This window comes from Amyelois transitella, chromosome 4, assembly GCF_032362555.1.
Source record: "Amyelois transitella isolate CPQ chromosome 4, ilAmyTran1.1, whole genome shotgun sequence".
Classification (NCBI taxonomy): domain Eukaryota; kingdom Metazoa; phylum Arthropoda; class Insecta; order Lepidoptera; family Pyralidae; genus Amyelois; species Amyelois transitella.
This window is the reverse complement of record NC_083507.1, coordinates 7,138,151-7,160,807: the sequence shown is the minus strand read 5'-3', so window position 1 is coordinate 7,160,807 and position 22,657 is coordinate 7,138,151. Positions and strand designations below refer to the sequence as shown.

Here is a 22,657-nt window from a genome sequence, read left to right as displayed (position 1 = left end):
GTAATCGCAGCCCCTTAACTTCGTTGGAGTAATTTTATAAGGCCCGGGGCTCCGCTGGACTGTGGCCGGGCGCCATACTTATGTGCATACGTATAGCAAGGCAGCGTTTTCTCAAATTCAATTGTTTTGAACGTGGATAATCATTATCCTTTTATCGGTAGAGCCTTCCGATTTTACTAGTCAGTCCATACTTACATACTTGTACGTTTTTCTATGGGGCAATATTGAAAACATAGATTTTCAGACATTTACTTTGCGCTAAAAGGTAAACTTTAGGATCCCTGAATGAAAAAAAATAACCCATACTTTGATTAATAACCCATACTGTTCGATAAGTTAAAACATCGCGGGGAACCTAGCACATTGAAGATGTAAACCATGACCCAATATGTAATAGATTCCTCTGCAAAGGCTACGGAGGTCAGACAGGAGGCTTCGTGTGAAACCTGGCCCACAAAATCCTGGACAGTGGTCACAGACAAAACTCGGAAAACACTCCAAAAAGATGAGGGTGCAACCGGAATTTACGCTAGAAGGATGAGAACTAAATTAAAACTAATAGTAGTATGTGGTATGCGATATACTGGTTTTAGATTTTTAGTTTTTTCATGACTAGGCCCAGAACTATCTTAAAATACATACAAGCCATAGCAATATGTTATGGCGACAGATTTATGAGCGACTATCGAGCACAACAGCTGCGTTTATGCATCGCGCTCTTTATGACCTGAATTTAATCAGGACCCAATTATGGTGGCGATGGCTTTTTACTGAAAAAATTTCTGCTCACTGGCTCACGAAATTGTTGAAACGAAATGTAGCCGTAGTGTTGATTCTTCTGAAACTTGTTTTACAAGTTGACCACAAGTTGACAAGTTATCATGCCCAATTGAGATTGAGTATATAGCTAAGTTGTGAAGGACTACACCACCTTTCTAATATAAAACAATACAAAAGATAAAAAAATCTTATCGGAATGGGTTCAAATATCGAGATTTCAGCTTTATCTAGATTCAATAAATAATTGAATCTAATTATGGAGTATTGCATCTTAAATGTAGCCTTTTGTCTTTTCGAACCTTATGTCTTTCTCTTTCTTTGTCATTTCCCGAAAATATGTATGTATGTTAAATTACAAATTTAAGCTTTAATATTATTTCAAACCAATGTGATGTGTACGTGCGCAATACTGTGCTCAGTAATGGATTCTTAAATAATAGAAACGTGAGAATGCATCTAAAAGGCTATTTAGTTCGAACAAACTAAATATAGAACTATTTAAAATGGGTAAGTAGATGTCATAACGAAAACATTACTTTTTAAGTTATGGACTGCAATTGCATGGTCTTGCTTTAAATGCAAAATTCAGTAGTTGGTTCAGAAATGATGTTATATTTTTCGCTTTACTATAATGTAATGTGTAAGTTCATTTCTATATTTTTATAAACACCTTAAGAAATAATTTTTAAGTAATTTACTGTATTAATTACCAATTTGCAAAAAATTGCAATGTAATTAGGTACAATTTTTGAATTGCAGAAACCCTGCGAACAATTATTATCTTACAAAGTATCACAATTTTTCTTACGATTTTCTAAGTCGATTTATAATTAATGAAGATTTTCATTTAAAAATAAGGATATTCCCTAAGTGCCGTAAAAGTTTGATCACTTGAAAAGTTAATTATATTTCCACTTCTACCCCTTGCAACTTGATTGAGGCGCCGATGGAAATATGAAACTTTAATGCCCACTCGCGTTACCGCACTTGCGAAATCGGATGGTGTAACTAATGTTCAAAACTAAGTACCTATAAACATTGCGAAGAAATCTTTATAGTCAGACTACTGTACATGCAATCGTGATCCACACTGGATGAGGTTCCACAGAGTCGCGGCTCAAGTGTTAAGACTGGGGTGGGCAAACGAGACCAACGCCAGTAAGATCATAACGTGGTCACGACATAGGAAATTAGGAACATAAAATATCTAATTGACTGCTTTCAGAAACGTAGACTTACTCGTAGAAAGTTCTACAGAAAGTGTAGTTAAATGACGTTATTTGGTCCGCAAGGCTGCTTGCTACGAAGTTCACAGCAACTTCGTAGCAAGTGCTACGTACACTATTAAGAATATGCTTTTTTTCGCAGAAATAGAATGTAGCTTATATAACATCTATTAATATATATTTTATTCACCAGCTGTTATAATATTCTAAATTAATAAATAAGCAATATAGATTTAAAAATGACCTAAACAGGTATTTTTACTGAAGGTGTAGAATAGAACAATATTTCAAAGTGTCAAACTTTATCAACTATCTATATTTGGCATAATTTATAACTTAATTCCCGATACTTGTTTGACAAAGCAATATGTAATAACAAGTCTCGTAAATTATACGTACAACTGTGATAAATAAAGTTCTTGTCATCTAAATTAGCAGCCTAGAAATTTCCCCAAGGATTCAAAACTTGAGTAAAATTCTCAGAGCAAGTTAAATTAATTGTGTATTCATATCACAAAGCAATCTAAGGTAGGTTTAAAAGTATCAGGCGAAGTATCAAAGTGACAAACTCGGCGATGGGTCGCGACGGCCATTACGGTAATCCCGGTAGAAAGTTGTTTCTTCAATCCATGATATCAACAACTTATTAAATCACTGGACTGCATATTTACAATTATTATTGACAACATATACTTTTAAGTATGTAATTACAGGATTTTTATATACCATGATAAATTTAAGGCATAACGACATTAAACACTATGACAATGCGGATTACTGCATTCGATTGAATGTTGCTTTAAAATTTGTAGGTAATTTTGCGCTGCCAAAATACAGTTTTTTGTGTTTTCGCAATGTAGACAAAGGCAGTTCTGTGCCCAGACTGATATACGGGACAAATTACACAAATTTAGTTAGCCTCAAAGAAAGTTCGAAACTTATGTAACGAGATAGTAACCCAACGATACCATATTTTATAAAAAATACTTATAAACATCCAAGACTAGAGAAAGTTCGTTTCACATCATGCCCTGGCCAGGATTCAGACCCGGGACCTCCGGTGTCACAAACAAGCGCACTACCGCTGCGCCACAGAGACCGTCCGTTGTTGTGTCTCGTTCGTTTAACATTTGCATACTAATTCTAAAGTCAACAGTTGATTATAGAATCCAAAAGTCATTTAATCCAGGTCCGTAAAAGTCAGTGTCTCAGATGAAGTATTATCGAGACGAGGCGTGCTCCATGACGCGATTACAACTTGCTGTCATAATGTTAAACATGTATAATCACCTTTTTTACCGTCCGTTTATAAAATTCAGTTTAAGTCTGATTTTGTGCCCGACTACCAGTCTGTCAACTCTTCGTGGGACTGCAATTGTTACCACAGCTTGTAAAGTCTTAAGCTGCCGAAGATCAAAGAAAGAGAAGATACGGTACATAAATACCAAAAGCTGGACCCCAGTCCCTGAATAGCAACAAATTGCGTTCATAAGACTACTAACTAAAAGCTACTAAAAAGAGAGAAATCATGTTGAAGTCAAAATGATAGTGCCTTATTATTCCGATTTTTAAATAGGTACTTTATTGTTCTTTTTTTTTTGTTTACCATTTTATAATGAGTGACATATTTTATTTAAATGCTTTCCCAGATCTTTATTTAAAAGCCGGATACCGGGCTTGTAGTTATAGTTAGACCATTTTAGAAAGCTTTGCGGTTGGATGTATGCCTGATGCGGAGTGTACGAGTTCAAAGTGCTCGCGTCCTTTAGTCGTCTTCGGAGGAAACTGAGTGATCTTATTCTAAGTTAATTGTTTTAACATTATAGTGTGTCCTAGTTTGTTCTAGAGTCGCGGCGACACATTTTTTTAAATATATTTAATGATCATACATACATATAATCACATATATATATATATACATATATAGTCTTGAAAATACTAATAAGCCATGTTCAACTGTTGAAAGAATTGAGATTCAAATAGTTGCTAGCCCGTCGCCAAAAAGTTGAATTTAAGTTTACAAACCTATCCCTTAGTCCCCTTTTACGACATCCATAGAAAAGAGATAGAGTCATCCTATTCTTTTTTCTATTGGTACCAGATGCCACACGGCACAAATCGTTTAATGATCATACTTATTTTTTTTACTGTTTTATTATACCTGTGTATAAATAAAATGTTAAATGATATTAAACAACAAAAAGTGTTTTGTCTTCTTCGTGCTTGTTCTTTCAACCTTGATTTGTCACCAATATTGTCGGTGAAACAAATCACATGAATACTTAAACCTTCATTTGCTAATAGCAGCCTTTAAAATATTAATAAATAGGATTTTTATGAACCATATAAAAAAAATTCTGCAAGAGAAATGGAGTTTGACACATCATCAAAAAAAAAATTACGTAATTTATACAGCCGGAACAAGCACATTATTTTGTAATGTAGGTATTTACACGTTTTACAGATCAAGATAAAGTGATTTCATCTCTAAAGCAAGATAAGCTGGCCGTCGGTTTTATTCAAAGATAATCTGATAAACAATGAATAATTGTGCAAATATCTCAAGTTGCAATAGTTATTCAAACCACCCGAAGTCCACCATTGTTCCCGCGAACCCATTTAGTGGCCGCTTGTTTCAGAGTTTACTTAACTTTCGCTTACACTTTCATTCTTGTCGAATTGCTTGAAACTAATAAATTAATTGAACTTAGCCGAAATAGGTGCCTAGGTACAAATTTCAACAAACAACTTCTCGACCCGCTTCCGTTATATCTGAAGTTGTCTTGATTCAAACTTATAAGTACTTAGGCTAGTTCTCAAAGGCATATTTGCGGTGTTTCTCGCTACCGATGAAACCAAAGTATTTCACGTAAACTGTTTGTAGCAATTTTCGCTTGAAAATATTTCTCATGAAAGGAATCCCAAATTTTTGCAGTGGGCGAGAAGAAAGCGTTTACAATCGATTTAAGAAGTAATTTTTCAACGTTTAGGTATTGTGCTTTAAGATACATTTTTATCCAGTTGTTGAATTTGATAACTTTACAAAATTATGGATTTAAATTTTATGACAGTACAATTTTTGAAAAAATATAAACACTACCTTGCTAAATATGCCTTTTAAAATTGGACACTAAAGTCGTTGATGTAATGATATTGTGATCAAGACCATATACAACCGAGAACACCTTTTTCCACGAAAGTAAAATGAACATGTTACAAAGTTTAATTAAACAGAACATGGTAGATTGGCGGAAACACTTCACGAAATGAAATCCTTTGATCAATTTGTTGCGGAATCAATCTCTGTCGTTTATATGACAATAACATGTGAATAAGGCACTTACCTTTACGTTATTTTGTCAAGTAAAAAGTCCATACGTTTAAATAACAAAGTTTTTATATACAACACCACTTCATAAACTACCAGATTCTTGTGGAATATTAAGAATGAAAAAACGAAGAGAATAGACAGAGATAAATGAATGAAAATCACAGATTGATACTAACATGAATTGATTTTGTTTATAAAAATGATAAAAATGAAATTAATGAAACCCGACTAATAAAATTATTATGTACATAGTATTAAAAATTACCGACTAAGTATTAATAAATAAACAACTTAATTACACGTATTATATTTAAACATATTTTTATACGTTAGTCGGCTAAAGATTTAAAACTTTAATTTTATTAAAAAAATGGAATTACCTATGTGAATTCATGTTATACTTAAGTATTATTCTTTATTATTCTGAGCAGACCTAACATTGCAGTTGAGGTTTTGTTGCTTATATCTATCTAAATTTTGAACTAGTTTAGAAGTGCTTTTATTTTTGCATAGATAGGTACATATATATTAAATTTTTGCAATTGTCAGGTGATTGCAAGCAAAGCCGTATGCTTATGATCTTTACATATTTAAAATATGCCAAGGAAGTTCTTTTTTAATATTTTTACTCAAATATCTAAATGGCTCTTTTATAACAAATTTTTGTGAATAAAAACTTAATAATATCTAGGGCTCGCTAAATCTGTGTGATTTATCCCGTTGTACATACTTATTCTATTTATTTATTCTATTTACTATATAGAGTCGGTAGAAATGGAATCTTTTAAAATATTTTTTTATTTTCAAATCATTTTCAAATAAAATAAAGATTTATTCATAACGTCTATTAACATAATTATTGATTATTCTATTCACCTTATGTAAGAGTCAGTAGGAATTAAATTTATTGAATTTTTGAAATCATTTAAAATAAAACAAAGATTTTATTTATTCTTAAAATGTGTGGTAGAAAATGGTTTTATAAAATAACTTATAACTATATTGGTAACAACTATTACAATATTGATAAGTATTCCATTTTATATGAAAAAGGTCTTTTTAGAAGTAAGTATACTTTTCAGTGATAAAATAAATTTGGTAAAAAGTCACATTTAACAATCAATGTTATATTATATGTGTGCGTGCGTTATTGATTTTAATCTTTGTTACGTATACAGTTTTAATTTAACAACGTTAATGGGAAAAGTTAGTATAGGATACCATAAAAGGCAATTTTTACGTTAATGTGTATATTGATTTATTTAAATACTGAACTTCGCAAAATATCAAATAAATAATATAGGTACTTTATTATTTATTTAATATTTTTTAAATTATACCTAAATTAATTATATTGATTATTACACTGGCCCGGGCCTGAAAGCCAGATCCTCTTCAGCCCATCAAAGCTATTGGTCTTAGAATCCCTTTTTCTTTATTTTTCTACTCTTTTCAATAATTCCAGGTCTGCTGTTAATACTTCGTTTTGATATTAGTTATAATAACAACGTAGGTAATGAATATGGAAATTTATTATTCAATAAAGATGTCCGCTTCTATTTTACCGCAAAAACTTCTTCTTTCGCAAAAGTTCGGTACTTTACAAAACAAATAAAAGTACAGTTACCGACATTAATATGCACAATCTCTTCTAAATCTATTCAGGCGTACATTTTATTGTCTTTTTGACAAAAAAAAATCTATTTTACTTTTATTCTCAAAAAGCTTACCTAAAAATGTTATCTATCCTGTTATCATACCAATGCGAAAAACTGAATTTATCTAGGAAAGGAATGATCGAAACAAGTAAATAGTAATAGTTATAAAGAGGAATTTATTACGACTCACCTTCGAATCGAAGAGTTAGTTCGTGCCGCTAAAACTTTAGAACTGTTGAACGAAAAGTTCTATGCAAATGTTCAAATTATTGCACTGGGAACCTCGGTCACAGTTCACTTATGGATATTTTTGTTATGTATATTTTCGGAAATAAATGTTATGTAGAGTGGGGTTAGCGAATCGCCAAGTTCTCGGTGGGAACGTTTGGGAGCGCCAAAGTTATGCGGCGTTCGTTTCGGACGGCTTGCTTATATCTTGCTGAAAGCGAGGCCTACGCGCATGCGCCACCACCATTCATGTCACTGTCTCAATGACCGCCCACAGCCGTCATCATCTTCATCTTTTTTCTACACCATGTAATCGATGTCAAAGTATAATTTGAATATTATTTTTCATCCTGTTTGAGTTCGCAACGTCATCAACAATGTATTTTTAAAAAGCCAACAGTTAAAAAACATTCAAAAAGCTCAACCATTTAGATGGTGTTTTCCTAAAATGTATAGTTGATACAAAACCCATCACATTCTATAGCGGCTTCACTCGACTCTACAATGAGATCAATGTAGTTTATTTTAACTGAAATCAGTTAAAATAAAAAAAAAACTGGGAGGAATATTCTCCTATTGTTTTTATCATAATTCGTAAACGTGTTTAGAAGTAGGTAGTTTATATAACTTTTTCATTTACCTTACATATTGAGTTGCACGCGCACGCTCTACTAACTTTTCAAAACCGATTCCGATAAAAGTCGCATTTTATCTCAACTTAACGAAGAATATAGCTATCAGAATACCAAGGATTTGCGATCAACCTGATTTATAGCAGTTTAACTTATAACTTAGTGATCTTCTCTAAACGTTCAATCAAAAGTTCAAGGTTAATGTTAAAACTAAAGAAATATTTCCGCAGTTATTTCAAGGGAAAGTGCCGTAACAAAATTCTAGTTTAAAATGTACCGTACATTGCATACATAAATAGGACGTAGTTTTATGATGTGAAATGGTTATGGATTTATTTTCCTGAAAAAATACTTATGTTCTATCAAAAATATTTTAAATGTCATTTAGATAATGTTTTTCTTTGTGCTTGCGACACTGAAAAAATGTTTTTCAGGTTTTAATGTTATAGGTAATTTCTTACAAATTATTTATTATTTCCTACAATAACTACTTTTAAGTAATGCAAAACATTCAAATCACCCTTGAGATCGTTATGGCATATAGATATATATACTGTAATGTATTTTCACTGTTTAGGTACAGTCGTGTGTAGGTTAAATTCAATTTCTATGATAATGAGTACCTGAGAGACAAAGAAATGTTCTGTATTAATGCAGCTCTCGATGAGGCGGTAATTAAGAATAAGCAAGTAAAGTACACTGTAAAAGCGTTGTTCTAACAGACTTACTTAACTACCCTCGTGCAAATGAAACGTTCGTAAACATAAACAGTACGTGTTCTTAGCTTCTTTATTATTCCATTTTAAACATCCTGTTTACTAGATGCCTAAGTACCTAATGCGTAAAACATCTAAAAATATTTTTCTTAGTAGAGTCAAAGATATCTTTATTGCACTCGACGATATAAATGACGACATTTCGGTGCTTACTCGAGTAGATACATTAATATTACTGATATAAGCGATATCAAGCAATACCTAGCTGTATCACGGAAATGAAATGGTTTGCTGAATACTTAACATAATAACGAATGTTAAGAGCAATGAATACGGTGCGAATGTAGTATAAAAGTATAGATTTACACTTGCCTATAATAGATTCGCCGAAAAAATCGATCATCAGTTCTGTTTCGGCCATGACCTTTGAAGGCCACCTAAAACCGACAAACAAGCACAATGCACTAACCTACATAATGAAGAGGAATAGAAATCAGTATAAACTTTGCAATTTTTACAACAGCCATCAAAAAGACTTCAACGAACAATTAGCATTAATAAAAATGATAGTTTGTGTTGAGTATAATACGCATAAAAAAGGAAGAACCAAGCAGTTTAAGCTCGAATAGACAATATATGTACCTACTCGTATATCAAGTCGTAAAAAATCGGTATCTATTGTCCGCAACAATGAAAAATACATAGAACCCATTCTTGTAGCCATTCATTTCCATAAAGGATGCGTTCTATATTTTATACTTGATCGAACAGTTGTAACCTAAAGTGCTAAATATTATTTCATGTGCCTTGATATTTACGAGGCAAACAAGACGGCAATAATATTTTTATTGGGCCCGACGTCCAGCTCATCAATATTAATCTTCTTCTATCTTTATGCCATGATTATTCTTCAATCTCGATTAATTACCGTGGAATTTTCCTTTTCATTCATAAAATAGGTAGGTACTTATTATAATACTTACTTTTATTATAAGCTCTGCATGAATTGAAAATGAATAATGTTGCTTTATAAAAAAGGGAATTCTGTTTTATAAAAAAAAAATACTGCATTAATCCTACTAATATTACAAATGCGAAAATTTGTGAGTATGTCAGGATGTCAGTGTGGATGTTTGTTATTCTTTCACGCAAAAACTACTGAACCGGTTACGATGAAATTTGGTATGAAGGTAGCTGAAGACCCACAATAATATATAGACTACTTTTTATCCCGGAGTTCCTGCGGGATTGATAGGGTTTCCATGCGGACGAAGTCGCGGGTGACCTCTAGTATAACCTATATAGAGTAGGCATTTTAGAATACTTGTTTAGTTTGAAAACCATTAAAAAGTTAACCTTTTAACAAACTTAACGTCAATACAATAGATTTGAATCTACAGCCATATTCAAAAATATTGAGATTCTGACTGATATACCTAAGCACCAATAGGTACTCTTTTAATACACACTGCCGCTAAATCATCACCACTGTTCCTATATATGACTATACATATTGTCAATAACTTGAGATTATTTTTTTAGGCGATGGGCTAGCAACCTGTCACTATTTGAATCTCAATTCTATCATTAAGCCAAATAGCTGAGCGTGGCCTGTCAGTCTTATTAAGACTGTTGGCTATGTCTACCCCACAAGGGATATAGACGTGACCATATGTATGTACGTTGTCAATAACTTTTTTTGCAAATATTTACAGGAGCAAATCTCCAGGCTAAATATAATTACATCATTTTCAAAAACTTTTGTCCTCTTCTGGTGCCTGTTTTACAAATGATTCAAATGCTTCAATCGTCCTTCTCATTTTTCACGCAAACTTCTTCAAATCGGTTATGAAGCTTGATCGTTCCAAATTAGGTTTTATTTGCATTAGGCTCTTTTGCTGGATTATGTTAATCCTACCATTTATCTTACCTTAAACTCGAGTAAAGAAGATTTAAAATTTTTTTCAGAGTAGGTAGGTACATCATTTGCTTAAACATTGTTTGAACTTTCGGGACTTTCTCAGATTATTAAACTTGGGTATATGAAAAAAAAGGATTGCTTTACCATGTTCGGCTTGACTTCATCATGGAAGATACAAATGAACACAAGGTGTTCACGAGTAAATTATGGCAGGAATCAGGGACATAATCTTATTGTATATGACAACTTCTACTTTTCTTTAAAAAACTATTTTTTATTTCTTCATGATGATATAGATAAAAATTTTAATAATACTTAGGTATATAATACTAAGGTACTGTTTATAAAAGTTGTACGTAAAAGTTAATAAATACGAACTTCAAATAAAATACTGATTAAGTAATTACGTAGTAAGGTAGATAATATGAACAACATTCTTAACATTTCTTCTACAATGGATTCAGTAACTCATAATAGAAATACGTGCAAACCTAAACATACTATTCTTACGGGACGAAAATATAATGTGTGATTTCAAAGAAAATATATTAGATATCGGATTTGAAATTTTGATTGCCTATAGTTTCAAAAGATATAGTAAAATCGATAATTATACTCTATTTTATTGGAAACAACATTAAAAATAAAATATCCTTTTAAAACTCTAAAAAGGAACCACAGAGCAATAGGTAGAGTATTAAAAATATTTTAGTCATTTCCTTCGTAGACTTAGCTTGTTATTTTGACAATCTGGAACTAAGGACAGAAATGATTCTATAGAATTATTTTAATCAAACAAAAATGTAATACGTGCCCATTTTATAGTGTATACCAAATTAAACATTTTATGCTTTACTAAATATGTAGCTATTTTCATATTGTTAATACTGAGATGGGGCCCACACAAGCATTTAGAACGTAAAAACACCGGAAAAACTACAGTTTATATAAAAAAGGGACTATTGATTCTATATTATTACATATTTGACGTAAGTAAGTACCTATTTAACTACTTACTAAGAAACTCATCACTAATAATCACATAATTTAATGTAAACTTAATAAATATCACATTATCATATATATTACCTACATATATGTAAATTTATATCTTAAAAGAATTCTGAAATCACATAAATGTAAAATTGCAAAATCATACATGTCTCCACGTGCTCGCGAAAGGAATAGGTAGAACATAAAATATATATATGGTTTTTTAATTAAGCTCTTCACGGTAATCCGTTATCACATACTTAACTCCTCTTTCCATTTCTGGTTCATATCATATTTTAATCAACGTCGGATTCTAGGGTTACTAGATATAGAGAGAACCTGAACTTATTTACGTAAAGTATTAAACAACTGAAATCGAAACACCTTAGGACCTGTCGTCATAAAACATTAGACAACAGCTGGATGTGCTACATAAACCCGTGATGACGCCTATGAAACGACAAATTACCATTTTAATTGTAAACGCCACAGTGTTTTTGGTGCGTGTCCACGCGCACACTGTGATAGCATAAAATATAGCGGAAACAGAAAAGTAGTGAAACATGCTCGCTTTGAACTTATACCCTCCGTTAACCGTACCGTCATACAACACAGGTGGATCGGACATGTAATATTATGTAATTAGAACGTTATTGACTTTGTTGAGAATGTGAAGAAAGCGTTTCCTTTTTTCCCCGTGCTCAGTCTTGCACCCTCCTCCACGATGTTTTAAGACCCGGGGTTCGCTTTTCGACTTTGGTATTTCCACTTTGTCCTCAGTTTTAAAAGCATTGCACGAAATTAGTCATTTCCAACAAATTTGTACCAGATTTTTTTGGTTTGTTACAAAGCATTATGATTGCAATGCGAAGACGAAGCTGCTATGAAGCTCCTTCTATTCTCTCAACATTTTTTGTTTCTGATCAGTTCCCTGGAAAATCACTACTGGACAGACATCCAATCAGCCGGGTGACGAGCTCTTAATCGGTTATTATAATTTTCGCCGGCCTACTAACGAATACGTTAAATTGAACTTTGATAAATCTGTGTTCATATAGGTTTGAAATAATTTCCACGTAAATAAACTAGGTATGCCAGCTTCGATACATTTGCGATACGAAAATGATATACCTTCTTTTCTAACATTAAACAATTTCAACATTGATTGGTGCACCCAGGATCTCGAAGCATAATAGGAGTGCAAGGCAGAGCGCAACACGCAAACAGGAGAAAGAAGTTTTGAAACGATACCTACTTAACTTTTCAGATAATCATACAACAACCCATGATGCCATCCCAAAAACATGTAAAAGTGATATACGACCCATCAGAAGTAGCAAGATTTAGAAATGGAAAAGGCATCTTGTTCAACACCGTTTTAACATTTATAATTGTTCTACTAATATATCTGACGACGAAGAATTGGTTAGAGAGTGGGCCAGAAGAAGTAGATGTCGGGTCTCTGCGTGTAGCGCACCATCGCGGTAGGAAGAAGCATGTCTCGGGACGTAGGCAGCCTCCAAGCTGTCCCAGTCTTCATAAACGACCATAATGGAAAAAATCCGTGTCACGTAAAATCCTTATCTTGTAAAACGATGCATCTAATTTGTTACTATAACACTCTAACCTTATACTTAATTTATTGATCATAAATGTGTAACGTATGTATATCTAGCTACAAAATGCGAAACATGATGTCTGCTTCTCTTTTGTGTATTTTGTAATTGTAGTCACATGGAAATAATAAGAGATCTATCAAGGAAGTGAAAAGTAATAGGATCATAGAACTTACTGAATTAATAAGACCTAAATTGTACTTATACCTATTCGTATATACCAACTTGTAAACTTTGTTGTAATAGAACCACCTTTTTTCCCGCAGGGAACTTAGAAACAATATCTTTTAAATTTTTGCCACGATCCCTGCAATGAAACAGAACCTACTTTTGCTTCGTCATACGTTCATGATTTTTAATTTCAGGCTAAAGTTAGAAAGTAGAAAAACAGTGGGAAACTGAACTGAAATAACAACCATCGAGGAACCGTCTGATTAATTTAATAAGATGTTTATTCCATTCATGTTTAAAAACTAGAGGCTCTATCTACCCCGCAAGGAATATCGACGTGATCATATGTATATATGAATGAATGTTTATTGCATTAGATCATAACAATTCGGTCAATTCTGGCCGCACCACATTAAGATCTGCAAAACAAGCCATATTGCTGAGGTCAGTGCGATGGACACTTGTCGACGCTAAACCGAGCACCTCATCGTCTTGGATTAGCAGATCTCCAGCACGAACAGGACAGTTCGACAAATCTTTGACACATATCATGCTCGATTTCTTCAAATTTTTGAAGGGAATTAGACTTATATTGGTTATCTCATCGGCACTAAGCAAAGTTGCAGGCTGTCGAGATAAAGTTTTCGTAACACGGTCCGCCAACAAGGGTCTTCCTAGAATGTATGCCTTCGATATAAAATCAACATGTTCGCTAATTTTGATTGTGGATGAGCAAGAAGACATTTTTTCCATCGTTGTCAAAATAACAAGAGTGTTAGAAATTGCGCCATCGTGTCGAATTGGATCTACTAGGTCTACGGTAAATCCTTTTTTGCACAACTGACTGAAATCAAAAAATTCATAGTCAATTCTGGATCATCCTCCTTGCGTTAATTAGAAGTTTAGTTTCCATTATCACCTCTTTTAAGAAAAGCCTTTGGTCAGCCGGTGGCCACGATCCTGGAGTGGGTAAGGCAGGCCAGGCCATACGAAGCAACACCTTTACAAGGAAACCTTACCTAAATTGGATGATAGTTACCTACATATTCAGTTTCCTAAAAGTCCAGGTTTCCTCGCGTCGCGATGTTTTAATGTACCTCGTCGTCAAAGCATCGGTTAGTTATAAAACTAATGTACCTCCGCACGTAACTTAGAAGAGATTCGTAAATGGTCTAGTTTTTATTAGCTACATACCGAAGTAGTTACTTACTTCGAAGGACTTCCTAGCCCCAGCCGAATTGGTCCAGATTTGACACATACTCCATTAGCTATCACTGATGAAGAACTTATTACAGCACCCAGACATAACAATTGTTGTGTTGAGGCTAGGTGTATTCTAGCAACAAAAGGATAAGCTTCTATTTTCACAATACGGCATATTAGTTCGTGGGTTTGCTGAGTGTTTTTATAAAAACTCTTGTAATGCAGAATAAAATTGTTGAGAACTCCCCCTATGATGGCGAGGCATATCGCTGCTAAAAGTGCAATAATACCTATTTTGCTAAATTTAGTCCTATCATCCCATGGAATATTAATAAAATTGAATTCAAACTCTTCAGCTTTATCGTTATCATCAGCAATTTTATTGTTATTATCTTCCATGTTGTAAAAAACTTAACGTTGTTTTGAATGCACTGCCAAATAACTAAAGCTCTTAGTAGGTATAAAACTCAGAGCCAACTAGAAGTGGGAAGAAAACATAAAGCTAAGGGATCTCGTGGATAAATATCCTACACAATCATTCGAAATTATACTTACCGATCATGTACGAAAAATTAAAATAGTGGCACTTTTGTAACGGTGCTCATAGAGCCTATACATAGTATCTCTATTTAGTTTGTGCTTCTGAGCACTACCGCGCGAGTCAACATCTATGGTCGCCATACACTAGACTTTGCTAGAAGCTTTGCTTCGTACTCTTTATCCCTTGCCTGGTAAGCAAAGCCAACAGACTCTTATGGGTACGTTCATACATACATACATATGGTCACGTCTATATCCCTTGCGGGGTAGTGTGAGTAGAGTGGTCCTATTCTTTTTTGAATTGGTGCCGGGAACCACACGGCACATGGGTACGTTCAGCTGGATATGATCGTCATGGGGATTTGTCGATATTACTCCTAAAAGGATACATACATAAATATGGTCACGTCTATATCCCTTGCGGGGTAGACAGAGCCAACAGTCTTGAAAAGACTGAATGACCACGTTCAGCTATTTGGCTTAACGATAGAATTTATATTCAACTAGTAACAGGTTGCTAGCCCATCGCCTAAAAAGGAATCCCAAGTTTGTAAGCCTATCCCTTAGTCGCCTTTTACGACATCCATGGGAAAGAGATGGAGTGGTCCTATTCTTTTTTGTATTGGTGCCGGGAACCACACGGCCTAAAAGGATTAATGACTTTTTTGGTTGGTAGCGTTTGAGTTTATACACAAATTGAGTTCTCCTCGCCTCAAAGCCTCGAAGTTCGAGTCTTGTGTTTCGAGATACTAACCCAATGATACTTTTATTTTATAATAATACATATATACATACATTTTTTAAAGTACATATATATATAAGCATCCAAGATCCAGGCCAATTAGACAAAGTTCTTTTCTCGTCATGCCCTGGCCGGTATTCGAGCTCCGACCTCCGGTGTTACAGACAAGCGAACCACCCACAGATATTAGAACTACAGCTGCGCCCCTCAACGGGACGTGGGATATACGGAGGTCAATTTTAGTGCCGACTATTATATGGTGTGCAATGCTGGGAATAAATAATAATATATACGGGACAAATTACACTGGTTGAGTTAGCCTCGAAGTTAGTTCGAGATTTGTGTTACGAGATACTAACTATACGATTACGAATATACGATTCTATATTTTATAATAAATACTTATATAGATAAACATCCGGACAAGACCCGGGACAATCAGAGAAAGTTCTTTTCTCATCATGCCCTGGCCGGGATTCGAACCCGGGCCTCCGGTGTCACAGACAAGCGTATTACCGCTGCGCCACAGAAGCCGTAAAAAAGGTAAGCGTCAATGTCATCATGACATTACATTGACAGAAAGTAAGAAAATAAACTATAGAATAGAAATAAATAAAAAAAATAAATACAGGTCAAATAATTCATCAGAAAGCCTCGTTTATTATTAAATAATTGTTGAGCTAATTATAGGAAAATGCCTACAGTATTGTTATTGGATGTATCTCTGTCCATGTCCCGGCCGGTGCCTACTTGCGACACCACAGAAAGTCACACAAGACTATCATTAGCATCAGCAGCTATAAACACATTTTTAGACTACCTAAGCTTACATTCTAAATTAGAATATGTTTCATTGGTCACTTTTTCTTCAACCTATGAAGGTAAGCTTTTATTAAAAACTTAACTATCTGTACTATTATTATGAAGGGACAAATACCCACGGCTGTGAAGTTCACCTTCAAGATTGATAAAACTAAAGACTGCCTACTTAATTTTAACAGAATTCTATTTCACTTTTGGTTTCATTATGTTCCTTTATTATTTTAATTTTATGTTGATGTTTTACATTTTAGTGACCATACCTTTTACGCGAGACTATGAAACTATCCAAAGCAAATTACCACATTTGGAGGAAGGTGATAAAACAAGTATAGAAAATGCTTTACTTGGTGTGAACCAACTGATCCTCAGTGAATGGGGCTACCAAACAGCTGTACAAATTATTCTGGTTTGTAATATTTGTCTATCTCATTCATTCCAAAAGCTCAATTCTGGATACCCCACAAAAATGCAGGCAGACAAAAAACATGACAAACCCAAGATGCACAAGTTTTATATAATGGAGATAAGCAAGTTACTGGTTTAGGACAGTTTTCTTCTAAAAGTACAGTGTAAACTCCATGTAACGTCACTCAATTTAACGACAAACTCTCTAAAGCATCGAAATCAATTCACTTTGGTTGGTTTAGCTTTTATTCCATACAATGATTCACTCTACATAGCATTACACCCACTCTATATAACGACACAATTGAGTAATAAAAAGTAACTTTTAAGTTGCTAAAATTAGTAAAAACAGCGCACCTGGGTATGTTTTTTGGTCGCTTTATTATCCTAGCCTAACAACTCGATTGTCGGCATCATTCATACGGAGCTTTTTAAGAAATTCATTCTTTTGTTTACAAATTGGGATTGCTTGCACGTGTAGACCACGACTAATAAGTAGGAGTCATGGATAACAACGTTATCATATTCTTATATAGTTGCTCACAAACTTTAAAACTGTAAACATGGCTAGTAAGAGAAAATTGATTCTTTTTTATGTACATAACTACTAACACTAGACTGAAATAAACTTTTTCTTTTTCTAATTCTGATTTTTTTTGTCTCCATTTAACAACCACTCTCTATAACGCCATAAAATGCTCAGTCCCTTCAGTGTCGTTATATAGAGTTTACACTGTATTTCTAAAATTTTTGCAGGTAACTGATGGCAACTGTGGAGTTGGTACAATTGGCCGCAACCGCATCATTCAGGCTCTCCCACTACCCCCATCATACCCTGCCAGAATACATGTGTTGCCTATAGTGTCTCCACACGATTCTTGTTTACAACATGGTAAGAGCCAATTATTTTTAAGTACCTAAATGGAATATTATTTCTTCCTATTGTGTTTTCTGCTTTTACTGCTTATTGAGTCAATCTATAGTTTTTAGCTTTTAAACACAAACAAAAACTATGAAAATCATTTCTTCTTATTAGTTTATACCTATTGAACAAATCTTTATAATTTTGTATTCATTCAATATACATAATTATTTGTTTATTTTTTTGTTAGCTATGCCACTTTATCAGAAGATAGTAGACTTGGCAATTAATACCACAAGTGGCTCAAATCTTAGCATAACACGAGGTGCTATTTTCTGTCCTGAACAACTCACTGTCACAGGGGTAAGTTTTTTGTTCACATGCAGTTGTGTATCAAAATAAAAATATGTTCTTATTTCAATTCTTACAAAAATCAGGGGCAACTCAAAGAGTTACTCTTTATAGTATGTACCTTCTTCCTTCTTGTGTAATCTTGAGCTCTAAAGTGTTAGAAACCTCACAACTAAGCAATGCTTTAGTCCACATCCACACTAATAATAAAGAGGAAAGATTTGTATTTTTGTATGTTTGTGTGGAATAAACTCAAAAACTACTGGTCCGATTTTGATAAAATTTGGCACAGATATAGAATAGACCTTCAAAAGTGACATAGGCATAAATTTGTTTTGAAATAAATTAGTTTTCAGGTAGATTATTCAAAATATGTCCACCCGTGCGAAGCCGGGGCGGGCCGCTAGTATAATATAAACTAAAAAACCGGCCAAATGAAAGTCTGACTTGCGTATGAAGGATTGCATGGAATCATCAGTTTGTTACTTTATATTTATTTTTATATTCATGTTTCTACTAGTTTAATAAATCAACCAGAAAATTGCTTTAAAATGTGAAGACATTTCATGTAATTTCTTTTTTAGTTTTTAATTTATCACAAATCGGTTGAACTACAATGCTGTCAATACATACCACATTGTATATCTACTCCTAATATATGCAGAGAATTTAATAAGATGATGCTGTTGATAAACCAAATACGTTTTTTGTATGGGGGAGAGCCACCCTTTTATTATAACTTTATTGTTACTTAATTACTTATTATTATAGGTTATATTCATGTTAATATTCTGTAAAAATATTAGATGTTCTTATTACTGAAAGCAATTAACAATAACATAAAACTGACATAAAAATATATTTCTTAAAAAGCATTAACTTTTAATAAAGGTAATATCGGCAATGACGCGACTCTGTGAGCAACATTTCCAAGAGTTCTGGTGTACGTTGAAGTGTGGTCAGTTAGAAGCAAAGGTGCAACTGTTTCCGGCCCCGCAAGCAGCGTCGCACGAAGGCCTGGCTGCAAGCTATACGATTTCTCACCAACTGCATGTAGTGGGCTTCCTTCATCAGCAGGATTTAGGTAAATGTCATCATTCACCTGGCATTTGATCCGTTTGCATCCCCCCAAGATCGAGTTCGGAATACACCTATTACCATGACCAAAAAGAGGAGGTATTATTTAATTAAATTAGAATCTACCCCAACTAACATCATTTTTGAAGCATAATAAAAAAATATATATATCCTTAATCACCTCTTACGACATCCATGGGTCAAAATAGATTGGTTCTGATGGACTGAGAACCTTCAAGTTTTTTCTCTTATCAATAAGTAGGTGTTTTTTATGACTACCAGGCTTTCCAATAATTCTGAGTAAGCAGACTTATATGAAAGCTTAATTTCAAATTGTACTATAGCCAGCCAGTTCAGGTTATGTTGCTTATTCTGTCACAGGAACACCAATAGCAATAAGTAAGCATCTAGTCATACCACAAGCGCAAACAGGAGGAAATAATACCAGCCGGGAGAATTTCGATCCAAAAACAACAGCAAAGGTAACATATTACCATAATTAATCGATGTATATATCTATATATACGGGACAAATTACACAGATTGAGTTAGCCTCGAAGTAAGTTCGAGACTTGTGTTACGAGATACTAACTCAACGATACTATATTTTATTTTATAATTTTATAATAATTATAAATACTTATATAGATAAACATCCAAGACCCAGGCCAATCAGAAAAAGTTCTTTTCTCATCATGCCCTGGCCGGGATTCGAACCCGGGACCCCCGGTGTCACAGACAAGCGTATTACCGCTGCGCCACAGAGGCCGTCGAATCTATCTATCTATTTTTAAGGTTTTCAATGCGACCATTTTTGATGTATGTTATGGCATAACTCCGGTATTTATAATCCGATTTGAAAAATTATTTTATCGTCCATGTCAACTCATAATAATTTGGTTAAAGTCTGGTCATAAATGTGGAAGATATTCCAGGGAAGAAATCATTCCTCAAAATGTATTTTGTTCTGCGGATACCGACTCCAAATTCTGATGTTTGTAGGTTTGGTACCAACCCACTAATGGCGTATTAAGTTAACAATGCGCCGGACCTAGACGACGCATTGTTAACTTAATTTTCTATTATTTTAACTTTTAAGTGTTTTTTGGGGTCGGTTTAATTTATTTTTACATATAATTAAAGGTTTAGTCTGTGATCTAGTAATCTGAGCATCATTGGTTGAATCAATAAGGTTAAAACGCGTGTTGCGCATAAAGGCACCGGTTCTAATCCTACCTCAGCCGTGTAACAATTACTATTTTTGAAGTTACAGTTAGTACTACTACTACTTCTGACATTGGTTTCAATACTAACCGATGCTCTTACGGTGAGGGAAAACATCGTGAGGAAACATGCACATTCAGGCAACTGGATCATCATAATACTATACGGTCAGACGCAAGTCACTTCGTGTAAAAACCTTACTCACCCAATCCAGGATCCACAGTCAGGGGGGTGAGGATACAACCGGGACTAAAGCCAGGAGGGAGAAGTATATTATCTCGTAAAATGAATTTTAACTTCCTCTTTGAACAAATTTATCAGTTCGCAAAAAGAAAAATCAGCAGCAATAATCTTGATTTTTTAAGTGATTGAATTTTAACTCAACAGGAAGGTTCCAGTACAGATGGTTCAACTACTGAAGAAGACACGTCCGACCCTAGCAAGATACCCAACTTCTGTGTCTTATTACATGGTGCTCTCAAAGTAAGAAAAATGCATCTTTCATTAGACTGTAGGCACTGTCTGTGTATATATATATATAAATATGTGTTTAATTTTTATACGTTCGATTATTCAAGTCTTTGTTTATTCAATATTGCGATCATAACTTTGCTTAAGTTATGATCTACATTAATATATTATAAAGCCAATGGATACAAGTCTATTAAAGGTTTATGTTTTTCGAGCTTAGGTACGGTTAGTTCCCAAATTATATATAGTAACATGTTTTACTTTGACATTCCTCAGGACTCTTTATTAATTTGTTGTATAAATTTAAATAAACTCGAAGTTTTTTCTAGTGGGCTATTGGCAAGCAACGATGCCACTATTTGAATCTCTTCCACCATTGAGCCATACAGATGAACGTGGCCCCTCAGTTTTTTTCAAGACTGTTGGCTCCGTCAACCCCGCATGGGATATAGACGTGATTATATGTATGTATGTATATTTTTCTCAGGTGGAAAGTATGTCGGCCATAGTGCAACTAGGCGCGGAATGGTGGGGCACGCTGACGGCGTGGTGCGAGGCGTCGCGCGCGCGCCGCTCGTGCCTGCTGCTGAGCGTGCTGCGGCCCGGCGCGGCCGCCGCGCCCTGGCTGGGCCCGCTCGACCAGCTGGGCGTGGCCGACGAGGGCTCTACTAGTGAGTGTTTTATACGAGTACTAAATCCGTTTCATTAGGTAACACTGAAAAATTCGTTGCTTTTTGTGCTAAAAATTCGTTGCTTTTTGTGCTAAAAATTCGTTGCTTTTTGTGCTAAAAATTCGTTGCTTTTTGTGCTAAAAATTCGTTGCTTTTTGTGCTAAAAATTCGTTGCTTTTTGTAGATGGCGCTAAATTCACGCGGGCGAAAATGCGGATCAAAGCAATTTGATAATAAATGTATTTTCAGCGGAATCATTCCCAATCCGTTCGTGGCGTTCATACATCAGCGGCGGGTCGGGATTCGCGTGGGCGCGGCCGCACGCGCTGCTCGCTGACGTGCAGAAAGTGTTGCGCCACGCGCGTAAACTGCCGGATAAGACGCAACATTTATATAAGGTTGGTGGTAATTCTTGTTATACGCATTTTTCGTATGACACTAATATACAAGTTAAATCTTATAGGTGTCTGTTTTTTATATAAAGTTAATAGGCAATCATTGCTCTTTATAATAGCAATATAAGAAGAAACCTTCAAAATTTGGCAAAAAAAAAACGCGGCTGCTAAAGAGAATGATTGAAAAAGCGCACGTATCGACTGCGTCGTGCGACTCTAAAATGATTGACTCTGGCCCGACGTAGTTCAGCTCAATTAGACTCCAGTGACTCAGTGAAATGTTCACTGCATATCATTGATGCGTCTTTTTCATTTGTATTAAGACCATTTACAAATTAATAAATATTTTCTCATCTTGTCAACAGGAGTTAAACCGTCTCCGTCGAGGCGCGATCTCCCTCGGTTTCTCAGAGTTACTCACTTGCGTAGGAAATGCCCTAGAGCGCGAATGTGCGGCCTTGTCTTCAACCGCCAACCCAGAGTGCGCTCTACAACTAGCACACGCCGCCGCTGCTCTGCGGGACCCAAACACCGCCTTTGATATCAAACATGTGGTGCAACCACTCGCGGCTAACTTCACTGTTACTCCTATAAACCATTGAATAAATATTTTTTATACAAA

At 34.6% G+C, this 22,657-nt stretch overlaps 3 protein-coding genes across 3 annotated transcripts in view; 1 reads left to right on the top strand and 2 right to left on the bottom strand.

Moving 5' to 3' along the window:
• Window positions 1–7,364, bottom strand: part of LOC106138397 (diuretic hormone 45) — a 45,165-nt gene extending 37,801 nt beyond the window's left edge. Inside the window, exon 1 of the mRNA XM_060954512.1 lies at window positions 7,186–7,364. The gene's annotated coding sequence lies outside the window, so the exon portion shown is untranslated. The remainder of the gene's footprint in view (window positions 1–7,185) is intronic.
• A 6,286-nt stretch (window positions 7,365–13,650) lies between these two features.
• Window positions 13,651–14,874, bottom strand: LOC106138396 (uncharacterized). The gene is made up of 2 exons (XM_013339532.2): window positions 14,483–14,874; window positions 13,651–14,116 (listed from the first exon to the last, which is right to left on the bottom strand). The coding sequence occupies exons 1-2, from the start codon at window positions 14,872–14,874 to the stop codon at window positions 13,651–13,653; spliced, it is 858 nt and encodes a 285-aa protein (XP_013194986.2).
• Window positions 14,875–16,325: 1,451 nt separating this feature from the next.
• On the top strand, window positions 16,326–22,657 carry LOC106138426 (integrator complex subunit 14). The gene is made up of 10 exons (XM_013339570.2): window positions 16,326–16,638; window positions 16,831–16,985; window positions 17,741–17,876; window positions 18,097–18,209; window positions 19,089–19,281; window positions 19,656–19,756; window positions 20,886–20,981; window positions 21,457–21,640; window positions 21,890–22,038; window positions 22,401–22,657. The coding sequence occupies exons 1-10, from the start codon at window positions 16,452–16,454 to the stop codon at window positions 22,635–22,637; spliced, it is 1,551 nt and encodes a 516-aa protein (XP_013195024.2). The 5' UTR covers window positions 16,326–16,451; the 3' UTR covers window positions 22,638–22,657.